The sequence below is a fragment of the Daphnia pulicaria genome, chromosome 7 (assembly GCF_021234035.1).
Source record: "Daphnia pulicaria isolate SC F1-1A chromosome 7, SC_F0-13Bv2, whole genome shotgun sequence".
NCBI classification, from domain to species: Eukaryota; Metazoa; Arthropoda; class Branchiopoda; order Diplostraca; family Daphniidae; genus Daphnia; species Daphnia pulicaria.
The window spans coordinates 18254695-18266787 of record NC_060919.1 but is presented as its reverse complement, the minus strand read 5'-3'; the positions used below and the strand labels follow the sequence as shown (position 1 = coordinate 18266787).

The 12093-nt window shown below is 39.8% G+C and overlaps 3 protein-coding genes across 4 annotated transcripts in view; 2 read left to right on the top strand and 1 right to left on the bottom strand.

Annotated features, from left to right (window-relative positions):
• Positions 1 to 1078: 1078 nt before the first annotated feature.
• Positions 1079 to 5426, top strand: LOC124348874 (integral membrane protein GPR155-like). Of its 2 annotated transcripts, none has more exons than XM_046799238.1 (13): positions 1079 to 1198; positions 1754 to 1876; positions 1941 to 2556; positions 2622 to 2743; positions 2824 to 3145; positions 3209 to 3292; positions 3355 to 3706; positions 3770 to 3937; positions 4009 to 4120; positions 4181 to 4373; positions 4433 to 4593; positions 4660 to 4800; positions 4873 to 5426. In XM_046799238.1, the coding sequence occupies exons 2-13, from the start codon at positions 1785 to 1787 to the stop codon at positions 5093 to 5095; spliced, it is 2586 nt and encodes an 861-aa protein (XP_046655194.1). In that variant the 5' UTR covers positions 1079 to 1198; positions 1754 to 1784; the 3' UTR covers positions 5096 to 5426. The 2 variants fall into 2 exon arrangements, with proteins under 2 accessions (XP_046655194.1, XP_046655192.1); XM_046799236.1 differs by lacking the exon at positions 1079 to 1198 and adding an exon at positions 1443 to 1636.
• On the bottom strand, positions 5154 to 8387 carry LOC124348915 (polypeptide N-acetylgalactosaminyltransferase 1-like). The gene is made up of 9 exons (XM_046799314.1): positions 8086 to 8387; positions 7127 to 7973; positions 6810 to 7046; positions 6701 to 6746; positions 6492 to 6638; positions 6183 to 6415; positions 6007 to 6120; positions 5804 to 5947; positions 5154 to 5740 (listed from the first exon to the last, which is right to left on the bottom strand). The coding sequence occupies exons 2-9, from the start codon at positions 7946 to 7948 to the stop codon at positions 5603 to 5605; spliced, it is 1881 nt and encodes a 626-aa protein (XP_046655270.1). The 5' UTR covers positions 7949 to 7973; positions 8086 to 8387; the 3' UTR covers positions 5154 to 5602.
• A 423-nt stretch (positions 8388 to 8810) lies between these two features.
• Positions 8811 to 12093, top strand: part of LOC124348815 (midasin-like) — a 28848-nt gene continuing 25565 nt past the window's right edge. The window contains exons 1-7 of the mRNA XM_046799091.1: positions 8811 to 9388; positions 9450 to 9843; positions 9907 to 9990; positions 10061 to 10178; positions 10239 to 10411; positions 10472 to 11699; positions 11758 to 12068. Of these exons, the coding sequence (XP_046655047.1) occupies positions 9021 to 9388; positions 9450 to 9843; positions 9907 to 9990; positions 10061 to 10178; positions 10239 to 10411; positions 10472 to 11699; positions 11758 to 12068 (2676 nt within the window). The 5' untranslated portion in view covers positions 8811 to 9020. The remainder of the gene's footprint in view (positions 9389 to 9449; positions 9844 to 9906; positions 9991 to 10060; positions 10179 to 10238; positions 10412 to 10471; positions 11700 to 11757; positions 12069 to 12093) is intronic.

Below are 12093 nucleotides of genomic sequence, written 5' to 3'. Positions count from 1 at the left end.
GTTTCCTTTTTTTTTTCATTTCCGATTCGTCTTCTCCTTTGGTATATACAAACAAGTAAACTTTATTGAACTGAAAGTCATTTTTTTCCCATTTGAAACTAAATTTTTTATTCTTTCCCAAGGCTTTTGATGGTGATTCATTCCGTCACCCCTTTATTATCGTCTAGCTGAATTACCGTCGAAAAAAAAAACCGAATGGCATATTTGATTGCCTGATGCTACCAATTGACCATATATTTGCGCTTCCAAATCGCTAAATGTGTCCTATTCATTGAAATTAATCGAGGTTCCTTTCTAGTGGCGCCGGCTTAGTCCTTGGTAAAAGTTTCGACTTGGAAATGAAAAGTGCAATGCCGAATGCCATGGAAAGATTTATGGGCCACCTACTTAGATATCAGTCACGCTCGTATACGCTGCAATTTCCATCGTGATGGCACCGATGAGCTCTCGTTTATTTCCCAAATGCGTTCCTTTTCCCTAGACGACCCAGCATCAACGACACCAGTATATATACTGCACTTGTATTCGCCGTAATTTATCATCCAGTTTGCCTTCCAATTATGTCGTTCTTCTCGTCTGTCTTTCAACTAGAGCTCTCAAGGTTTTTTTTTTATATATAACTGAACCCACTAAATGGATGGAAGTAGTTGCTCATGGTCGCAATTTATATTCTTCTCGTGCAATAACCTGTAAAACCAGGTGAAACCTCATTGGAGACCAGCAGCATCGGCTATATCAAAAGGCATTAAATATTTTCTACGTCTAATAGAATTCCGAAGAATTTTCCATTTGGATTTGTTAAATAACTTAAACCGAGAGGCGTGCGTCTTGAGCATAAGGAAATGTGTCACCAATTATTTATTTCTTATCACTGAAATATTTGGGGACCGTTGAATGACTCAATGAAAATAATGATGAATTCTAGCAATAGCTAGAATGCATGCTTGGCTAATCACGTGACTTGATGAGTTAGATAAGTTATATAACAACGAAAAATTAGGCGCTATAAGAAATGCCTCCCCGTTTATTTGTTACAGTGTTCTACGAAGCGTATGTAGAAGAATCATATTGATTTTCCGTTCTTCACATGAATACATCAGTCGTTTAAACGCAGTGATAAATAACAAAATCAATTCACAAGTCAACTTTCTATTTTAACGAAAAGTCGACTTAAGCTATTTCTAGAACACGAGAAACTGTAAGTTGGTTCAATTTATTTATTTTGTAATTCTCGAAAGTTATTGGGAAAGCCCCTAGACGTTTGTGTTTTCTAAGCTGATTTTGCTATTGTATTTTTGCTATCTAGTTGTTGTTGAAAACAACTTGAAGCTTCAAAGAACTTTAACTAGACCTACAGTTCATAGATTTAAATAGGAAAAAGCGTGAATATTAAGTTACCGCCAAGGTCGCCCGATAGATGACTTCTTCTCCGACTCCCGAGGGAAAGTTTGTTTACATTGAATGGCACTAGCAGTAGGCGGTTTACCGTTTTGTCCATATCTATGTTCACGCGTCATCAGTTCGCGATACTATTCTCTGTTATCATGGCAACCTATACCACGTAGCAAACTAAACTTTGATTAAATTAAAATCGCATCGAGAAAACTGTAGTGCATATCTTTTATTCACATGAAAGGTAGGTTCAGAAACTTGAACATGTGTGGACATTGTAGGTTAGAAGACGCGTTGAATAGCGTAGGCTGTACCAAAAATACGAAACCAACTAGTTAAAAGTATATTATTTCTGTTGTAGGACTGGAACAACAGATAAAAAATTCACTACTATGACACCAACAGAAAGCCCTTCAAGTGGGGAAGTTTCGTTTGATAACTTATACCCAGCTCTAATAGAATGTTTTGCTGTGATTCTTTGTGGGTATGTATGATTGCGAGTGAATTCCCACATTCTGTGTAATGTCATGCATTATTTTTTCTTTTAGATATGTGGCGGGAAGATTAAACATAATCTCAGCCACAGAAGCCAAAGGATTGAATACTTTCGTAGGAACCTTTTCTTTACCATCTCTTATTTTCATGTCTATGGCCACACTTGATCTTAGCTCAGTTAATTGGGAATTTTTACTTGCCATTCTTTTAGCAAAGTCATCGGTTTTCCTTGTGGTTCTTGTGATAACACTACTTGTCACAAGACCTGTTGACATGTCAAAATCAGGGCTCCTTGCAATTTTTTGTACCCAGTCTAATGATTTTGCATTAGGCTATCCAATTGTAGCTGCCCTTTACAGCCAATCACATCCAGCATACCCTAGTTATTTATACCTGATGGCACCAATATCATTGGTAATTTTGAATCCTATAGCATTTCTTTTCATGGAATTGGGGAAGCGTAGAGCAGAGATGATGTCTCTAGCTCTTAATCCCATGAATGATTCCAGTGATTCTAACAGGCAGAAACCAGAGTCAACAAGTTACTTAATTTTAAGTATCCTAGTTAAAGTCCTCTTCAATCCCGTTGTTTTCATGACGACCCTTGGTATTGTGGGGAATCTGGTTTTCCATCAGCAATTACCGATTGTTCTTGAAGGAATTTTAAAGGTTTGTAAGAATCATAATTCCTTTTGCATTTATTCAAATTGTATTTATTTTGAAAATGTTATTAGGTGTTCGGTTCTGCCTTCTCTGCAGCCGCACTCTTTCTTCTGGGATTACGAATGGTTGGTCAAATGCACCAGTTTCAGGGTGCCAATCTCGTAATACCTTGCATCTTAATTTGTGTTAAATGGTATGTCGATCGTAATTCGTAAAGACGTAATTTATCTCTAGATACAAACTTAATAATTATTCTCCCTTTTCATGCCAAAGCTTGGTACTACCTCTAGTTACTAGAGAGTTCGTTGCCATTATTGATCCCGGTGCTGATGTTAATGAAACAGTAGACCTCTCTAATTTCGGTTTCCTGTATGGAACATTCCCAACGGCTCCGGGAGTATTTGTGTACGCTACACACTTTGGCGTGGATGTGGATCTAGTTGCCAGTGCAGTGACTGCCGGAACTTTTCTATCGGCCCCACTTATGTTCATTTCTGCCAAAATGTTGACTCTAACCAATTTGAGTCCATCAAACTACATTCAAGATTTAGATTCGTTCCTTTTCGATATCAGCATTATCAGTCTAATAGCCACGGTATATAAATTTTAGTCTTAATAAGTCGATTTGATAATTAATCTCGTCATTTAAAAAAAACAGGCGTGGGTGATAGGCATTTTCATTGTCGGAAGGAAATGCAATAAGATTCCTCATTTCTTCACACTCTGTTTAGTTATTTCTCAAGTAAGTGCTTACCTTAAACTCAAAATCATCAATAGCTGAAACTGTGTTTAATTTTTAACAAGTTCCTGGGATGTTTTGGCGTGATTTTGTGGTCCTCGCTTGGGTGTTGTGAGAAAACTTGGCAGCTTTACTTGCAGTTCATCTTCATATCATTAGGAGTTTTCGGTTCACGTTTGTGGACCGCGCTACTTGCCCTCTCTCTTTATTTCCTCCGTACTCGCAGTTTGTGCTTCGTCCTCAAATTAAGACCATGGTTTGTCGGCATTGGCTGGGGTATTCCTGCTATAATTGCAGCCGTTCTACTCTCAACTGTCGACACGGAAACTGATCACGCTCAGAAATCTGACCCTAATTTTCAATACGGTCAAACGCAAGCGATTGTGGCAGTTGTGATTCTTATTTCATCGTTCCTAGGTAAATTTTTATGTTCGTCTTTAATAAATTTTATTCTTATCGCATCTTGGTTTTTCTTTGCAGTTACCGTAACCAGCCTTATCATGCAGCAGCGATATGGGAAGAAATACAATGAATACCAGTCACTTCGTATAGATGACGAATCGGATCACGCCAGTGATCCAGTCCCAACGCAATCTACCCCTCCTGTTTTAGACATTGAAGACTTTGGACATATTTTACGGAGAAACGGTAAGCTCTCCATTGTATATTCTAGACGATGAGTGTCTGAAGAAAATCCCACGATTTTGTATCCAATATAGGGCACGCAAGACAACCAGAGGAGACGACGGGTCTCTTAGCGGAGATAAGTGCAGCAGAGGATTTACCCAACGCATCGTCTACTGATCTATATTCCGCTAGCGACGCAGAAGGGTGTGTTAGAATATAAAATTTTCTTAAAACTTGTTTTGATAGAATTATCCTTTTCCTTAGAGGTGCGACAGAATTTTGTTCTTCTCCAAACTGTGACGTTACTAAACAACAGCAGTGCGTGCAAATAGTTAAGCGCTACAATTCATCGCCTTCGGAACCAGAGGAAGCGATTTCTCCCAGCGATCCACACGAGGAGTATCAGATCCTTCGGCATATTGTGCTCTTACTTATCCTTTCCTGCTCGATGTTTGTCGTAAGTGCACTCTTGAAAATTCTCACGAACTTCCCTCTATTGCGTAAGGTGTTTTTTAGGGTATCGCTCTTTGTATGTGGACCATCATTGTAGAAAGAGTTAGTGGTATTTACCTAGAGCTGCTCTTCTTTGACGGCGTTTTAAACTATGGACAAGGGTTTTTGGTCTGTATGATATTCGGCTTCGACAACAAACTGATTGTGTCGCCGATAATGAAGAGGTACGTAATGTAATCTACGATCTATTCATTTTTAGCAACAGTATTATGTTTATTATTTTGTTAAAGGTGGCGTCAATTCTGGGATGGAGCGAAATCTTTGGGTCTACCTCACTCTGATGCCATCAGTCCTGAAACTAAATTAACTTGTGAGCAGTTCCGCACCTATCACATGAACAAGTGCATCGTCGATCTTGTTCGGGACAAACGGTAATATCTACTAATTTGTTTCTTATTTTGAAATTGCATTTTATTTATGACATTATTTATTAATTATTACAGGAGACGTTTGAAAACGTACCGAAGCGTGTTCGTTGGATCAGACCTGGTGAATTGGTTGATCATGGTTGGTCTTGCTCGTGACAGATTGGAAGCACAACGTTATGGACGTCATTTGGTTGACGGTCGTGTCATCAAACATATTAAAAGCGAGTATCACTTCCACGATCAACCCTACTTCTACACCTTCTTAACTTCAGAAAACACAAGCAACGAATCAACTTAACTGAAATTCTAGCAAGTCTGAATCTCCAGGTAAAAAACGAAAGAAATGGATTTAAATCTTTTATGTTTATGACAATTACGTGTATTTCGCTAAAGCGAAAAATAACCGTAACCGTACACCTAGTGATATGTAATTATTATAAACCAATTAAATATGGAAAGTTTAAACAACGGATTTCTGTAAACACGTATGAAGGCCACTTTGAGCGATGGAAAAAGGCACCATCGTAAAAAAAAAGACTTGGCAGTAATTTCAAGTCGAATTACGAAAATAAAGTGATTACAAAAATACCGATTTACCAATTCAGTTATTAGGATAAAAATCTGTTTGAGAATGCAAAAAAAAAAAAAATCTGACATGTTAACATTGTTTAAATTTTGGAATTCAAGTTGGAATTTAGCTGTCGCATGACTTAGATGGACTTTAAAAATATTCAAATGCGAGCCCAGTTCCCGAGAGGTAAAGAATGGTAAGTTCTTCTTTGTTTTGAGAGAGCGTTGCGATGTTTCATTGTTTGTAAAAATGATCAAATTTCCAGATTTGTGAGGGACCATTGTTGCATTCTCGCACGGTAACATCAGACTGTTCCATGTTGTCCCCTCTGTCTAAGCACTTGCCTGTTTGCTGGTGAATTATTTCACCGTTCTGCAGAAAAAACTTTTTTTAGATTTGTTGTTACTCTTTTTAAACTGAACGGAGGAAAGTAACCTCAGACAACGTCCACTTTTGGTCTTCTGGCGGATCCACTTGGCAACCTGTCATCTTGACTGGCGCTTCAGCAGAGACGTTATCTTGTACTTCGGCACACGATTCCTCGCGACGCAACTGGCCCAGCTTGCTTAAAGCGAAAACCTGTTGAATGAAAAGGGAATTAAATCTAATCTTATTTCAGACAGGTAAATATTACTTACTTGACTCATAGCCATCTGAGCATGACAAGGATACTGTCCTAAATTGTACGGTTGGTCTTCGTTTCGCTGCAAGTTGTCCAGACATAATTGCTTCCCAAAAGCGTCATTCATAACCTGAAAGAAATGTGTAAAGGTTGAAATAAATGAAAAGGCCACGTTAACATTTTTGTTTTTACCCTGCCGTAACCCAGCGAATGCTCAGTCATGATAAACTTGTCGGGTAAAACATTCTCAAGATACCACTTGAAACTTTTACATTTCAGATCTTTACGCAGTTTTTTGCGTGCAGAGGTATCGCCTATGTCGATTGTTTTTAAATCGCCTCGATGCATGTAGAAAAGTTCTTTGTAATCGTCCATCCAGACTTCTACTACGCGAGCAGTGTTAATTCCGTGGGTATCTTTGTTACCTGTAATTTCAAATAAAAAAATGCATTCTGTTCAGAAACCACATACATAGAAGAGAAGATTTTTGTTTGCACGCACCAGGGAATGTGTACGGGTGGAAAGACCTGAAAATGTGGCCAACGCGGCTACAGGGAATGGTTTCGAGACTGCCACCACACATCCAAATTCTGAAGGACATTTCCAAATTTTCGCCTCCCCATACATCCATTCCTTCATCATACGACCCTGAAATTCAATGAAAATTTGAATAGAATTTCATTAAAATTAGCACAGCTCCTTTAAATTACCAAGGTCCCAGAAATACTGCCTGTCAATAGCAAAGAGACCCCCTGCCTAGAATAACGAAATTCAGGATTACGTAAGTAAGTTTTTATAAATAGTTTTTCTGTAGCCTACCATCGTCGGACTATTTGTGGGCCCCACTCGACTGCCTCTGCGTTTGATCTCTCTTTTGGGAATGTCCATCCACGTAAAATGACCCGACCACGTAAAGCTACCAATCTGAAAGCTTTCCGGAGATCCGTGGTAATACTCTAAAGTTTTATCGTCAATAACATCTATAATCGGCACAAGTACCGCACGCTTGTCTTCTTTAATCCTCTGTAGTAAGGGTTCTAACCATCCAAGAGTCGCCTAAAATAGCAAAGACGAAAAAAAGTTATTTTCTGCTTCAGTGATTAACATATGGAATGGGAAAATATGAATTTAATTACCTCACAGTGAGAATCAAGGAATATGATGACTTCTCCAGTTGCTTCTTTTGCACCTGCCAACCGAGCTCTTATGAGACCTTGCCTCTCTTTTAGTCTGACTAGCCTGACTATGGAGGGGAGTTGTGTTTCTATGTACCTCTCTAGCTTGCCTTGAAGCTCGACACGATCGCTGAAGTCATCGATCAACAAGATTTCTTTAAGGAATTGGTGAGGAGATCGATTGATGACGCTCCAAATAGTCCTTATCAACGGAGACCAAGCTTCATTCGTGAAAATAATGATAACGCTAGCGCTAGGTAATATCGTGTCGTAGGTAAGTCCTTTGCACATGGAATCTCTCACGTCAGGCAGTGTTCGGTTGTAAGAAATTCTATTACTAATAAAGAGATTAAAAGCTTCTTTCTTCATGATTTCTTCAGCCTCTTGCAGCTCTGCACCAAAAAGCTTTACTGCTTTGCCACCAGCACCAAGGCCATTTTCAATTTTGTTAAGATCAGCAGCAATTTCCAAGTCAAACTTATTAGCAGGGCTTTTGATTGGTTTCTGTGGCACCACTTTTTCTGGTTTGTGTTCAACAAATGGTTGTTCAATGATGGGTGGTTTAGCAGGCTTCGCATCCAGGCCTTGAATGATTTTTTTTTGTATTTCATTAAACTTTTCCAAGCCTCCATCATTGATCGCTGGTTCAGCTGGGGGATGTCCTGAACTGTCAGATCCATCATGACGTGTTTGGCGTATCCCAAAAACAATCAAACCAAACACAACAAGTAAAATAGGATATTTCAAGATCCTCCTTCTTGCTCGTAGCATTCTCAGCATCATGGTACAGAGTTGAGGAGGAATCCAACTGTCACAGAAAAGAAAGCGCTATTGAAGTTTGTTTACTTTACAGGTAGGCATATATAGAGAGCGTCGTCTGTAAATTATAGGGCTGTTTGAAGACGGCTGTCAAAACTCACTAATACGGCACTGAGGTAATGTAATCGTTGTTTAAGCCACTGCCTCGCAAACATTAGAAGTTTACATCGGAACGAACGAAGGGCGTTGTGCTGACAACCTGAGAATAAAACGACTGCAACGTGGCAGTCCGCGTTCGATCGTTCTGGTCTTCTGGCAATATGTCGCCAGACTGCAGTTCAAGGACATTCACGCACGTTTTTTTTATTACCTTTAATGCATAGGTCTTTTTACTTTCAATTCACTGTGAACGTAACACAGGACGTACAGGTGTGCTGCAACGTCATTATTAAGGTCCTATGCCCTAAGGGAAATACAGTTAAGTTCAGTGCATGCAATGCCACCTATCGTACTAAATAAATAAATTGTTCCCATTAAAATTTTTTAAATTCTGTTGGTTCAAATTTAATCGCAAAAAATTTAGTATTAAAATAAAAAAAAGGAGGTGATATTTTTCCCTTTAAACAGTTTCCCCTATGACCGAGCTGCTTTAAATATTTTGAAATCTGTTTATCATTTTTTTAAATTAAAAATTTTACGTTTGTCCGATTCTGTAAGTATAGATAATTTAAATTTGTAACCGCAATTTGTCGTCCTGCATGTGTTTGAGCGATTAACGGAATAGTACAGAATTCTTTTGTTGAAGATTTGCATATAGCTTCTTCAAACAAAAAATCAAAGAAAGGAAATTTCCCAATTCCCAGCGCCTTTTTATCGGACGGTGGGTGGAACTGGAAGTGGAACGCTTGGCAAGCTTCGTCTGCGATCTACGGGAACTAGCAGACGAAATTCCAACACACGTGTTCGAAATAAGCCACACTTCAGCAGGTTGAGTTTTTTGCTGTGGTAAATCGCGAGTTTTTAATTCTGGTTAAAACTAAGGACATTTTTCACAAACTGTTCAGTCGGCTTTGCCGTCTTTTTCGACAATTTTGAGATGGGAGTGATAACAGACGAATCCGCAAATTGCACTGATATGGAGAAGTTAACGAAATTTTCCGTGTCAGTGGCCTTGCGACAATTGGTAGATCTCGCTTCAAGCAGCCCAGAATTTGATAAATTAGCAAGTTACCTGACTATGCCCAAGTGGAGCCCATTTGTTGTGGAGAAATGCTTGGATGACGTGGCCCAGCTGCTTCTCTTCGAAAAGTCTTCACTTTTGGATGACATTGTACGAATATTTTCCCCAATTCTTATTGAACTAGTACAACGGGCATCATGCGTAGAGATGTCACCTGATGTAAAGCACCATCTTATGTGTGCTCTGTTTGGAAAACTCATTACCAGAAACAAAGGAGTTTTACAGTAATAAATTAAAAAAAATTATTTTCTACCTAATTTATTATAATATTTTGTTTTTTCACAGATTCATTATGCAATATTTCAAGACCAATCCCTCGCCATTCCAATCTAAGTCTGGCTCAGAACCACCACAGAAAAAACCCAAAAAAGGAAAATCACAAGTTTCAGAGCTAGATCTTTGTGTGTCTAGCTATAATTTACTTGAAGCAGCTCCTGAGCACTTCAAGGAAATGTGGGACTGGTCTTGTTTCATAAAGAAATTTTCCAACCACTCTGATCCTGAGATCAGATGGATTGTCTGCCAATCAGTTGCCAGACTAAATAGCATTTCAGAATTAGAGAAGCTGAAACTTGTTATGCAAAGTGTTTCTGAAGAGGAAAACAGAACATTTAGCTTGAAATATTTTGTCAAACAAGAGAATTTTCAAGAAGAAATCAGACAAACAATCAAAGATGATGTATTTATTAAATTCTATAGTGCAAAGTTGGATTGATCCTTAACCATGTTTATCTGATTGCAGAAAATAACTAGCGAGATCAGCAAAAACATTCTCTCCAAAGCAATCGTTGATGTCGAAGGTGTGCTGTTACCATGCTTTTCTCAGGTAAGTTTATCTCGATTTGTGTATAGTGCTGTTATGGTAAGTCTTACTGATGTCGTCTTTCTCTATATAGGAACGTAGTAAAGGTGAGATGGTCGTCCCAGTGACGTCAACACGCAGCCACCTCCAAAATTTGGCCCTTGCAATCACTTCAAATCTGCCTGTTCTCATCACCGGACCAGTGGGATGCGGTGAGATTGAATTTTAACTTTGCGTTATGAATGTTCATCAGCTTCATCTTAAAAATCCAGGAAAAACAACATTGGTTGAACACGTTTCCTCTTTAACTGGAAGAACGATTCATAATCAGGGACTTTTGAAAGTTCAACTGGGTGATCAAACAGATGCTAAAGTACTTTTGGGTACATACCATTCAACTGACATACCGGGTGAATTCGTATGGACTGCCGGAGTTTTAACTCAGGTAAAATTCTAATCAAGGTTGTTTACTGGCCCTGAACTAAAAAGATAATTTGTAACACAGGCTGTTAGGGAAGGACGATGGTTATTATTGGAAGATATTGACTATGCACCAATGGATGTGGTATCCATGCTGCTTCCTGTCGTCGAATCATTGACACTCAATGTTCCAGGACACGGTGACGTTATCCGGGCAGCTCCCGGCTTTCAGTTATTTGCCACCCAGCGGACCCACGGACAATTTGATGGACAAGCCACCAATGCTGCCACCATGCTTAAAAAAGTGTGGAGGCGTCTTGTGGTGGAACCTCTGTCACGAAGCGAGCTCCAGACTGTCATCGACTCGCGCTTTCCATCACTGAGCCCACTTACCGAAAAATTACTAGACGCTTATTATTTGCTAAACGAAAACCAATCTAGCACTCGTTTAACCGTCAACGACCGCTCTTTATCTCCCCGCGACTTTTTCAAATGGTGCAATCGCATTGCAGCAGAATTCCGACTGGACAATACTTCGCTGACCTCTATTACTTCGCAGCTGTCTATATTTCAAGACGCTCTTGATTGCTTTGTTGCTAGCGTCTTTAACGGCGACCGGCGACTTCAGCTAGCAGAAGAAATTGGCGCCAAAATGAATATGATCAAAGCTAAAGCAGAATTTTACTGCAACTCCTATAAACCAGTCTTCAACATCTCCGAAGATTCTGTGGGCATCGGTCGAGTTTCTCTTAAACGATACAAGATCAACGACACTGTTGCGAAATCAACTTTTTCATGGACGAGGAATTCATCGGTGCTTCTGGAACGATTGGCGGCCTGCGTCCGTCAACTGGAGTCGGTCCTGTTAGTAGGAGAGACGGGAACAGGCAAAACTTCTTCCGTGCAATATCTAGCCCAGCTTCTTGGTCATCGACTTCTCGTCATCAATTTAAACCAACAGAGCGACAGTGCCGACCTTCTTGGTGGCTACAAACCAGTCGACTTAAAATGGAAAATTTCTCCGATCCGTCATGAATTCGAACGACTATTTGAAGAGACTTTTAGCTTGCAGCAAAATGCGAAATTTTTGTCGCACATTTCCACTTGCTTTGCCAACCGACGATGGGCCGATTTGCTCCGACTCATGACGCACAGCCAGCAATCGGCTGTTCAGCGCTGTAAACCAGAGCTTCGATCTTCTTGGGAACAGCTCGGTTTCCAACTACAACAACTTCGACTACAAATCCGACACGCCGATAGCGCTCTTGCTTTCTCGTTCGTCGAAGGAAGCCTGGTGAAAGCTCTTAAACAAGGTAGTCCAGTTATTAAGATTACAGTTGGTGTTGGTGCTAATATTTATAAATTCTGCAGGCGATTGGGTTTTACTGGATGAAATCAATTTGGCGACAGCTGAGACACTAGAGTGTCTATCAGGTTTGCTAGAAAGCCACGAAGGATCCCTTTTCCTGCTGGAACGAGGTGATCGTGAACCTATTAAGCGGCACCCGGACTTTCGTCTTTTTGCGGCCATGAATCCGGCCACTGACGTCGGTAAAAAGCAATTGCCTACTGGACTCCGCTCTCGCTTTACCGAATTCGTTGTTGATGAGATTAGCAGCCCTCATGATTTGGCTACACTCATCGGGGATTACTTAAGAGAATTAAATTTGACAGCTTTGCAGGTAACGGTGAACCCAAATGACTTGT

Excerpts from the sequence above, each read along its gene's own strand:
- LOC124348874 (XM_046799238.1), top strand. The coding sequence starts at position 1,785 with ATGACACCAACAGAAAGCCCTTCAAGTGGGGAAGTTTCGTTTGATAAC. Across the intron at positions 1,877-1,940 it reads TTTGCTGTGATTCTTTGTGG|ATATGTGGCGGGAAGATTAA; the intron begins GTATGTATGATT and ends TTTTTCTTTTAG. Across the intron at positions 4,121-4,180 it reads TCCGCTAGCGACGCAGAAGG|AGGTGCGACAGAATTTTGTT; the intron begins GTGTGTTAGAAT and ends CCTTTTCCTTAG.
- LOC124348915 (XM_046799314.1), bottom strand. The coding sequence starts at position 7,948 with ATGATGCTGAGAATGCTACGAGCAAGAAGGAGGATCTTGAAATATCCT. Across the intron at positions 7,047-7,126 it reads TCCTTGATTCTCACTGTGAG|GCGACTCTTGGATGGTTAGA; the intron begins GTAATTAAATTC and ends TTGCTATTTTAG. Across the intron at positions 6,416-6,491 it reads CCACCCGTACACATTCCCTG|GTAACAAAGATACCCACGGA; the intron begins GTGCGTGCAAAC and ends TTGAAATTACAG.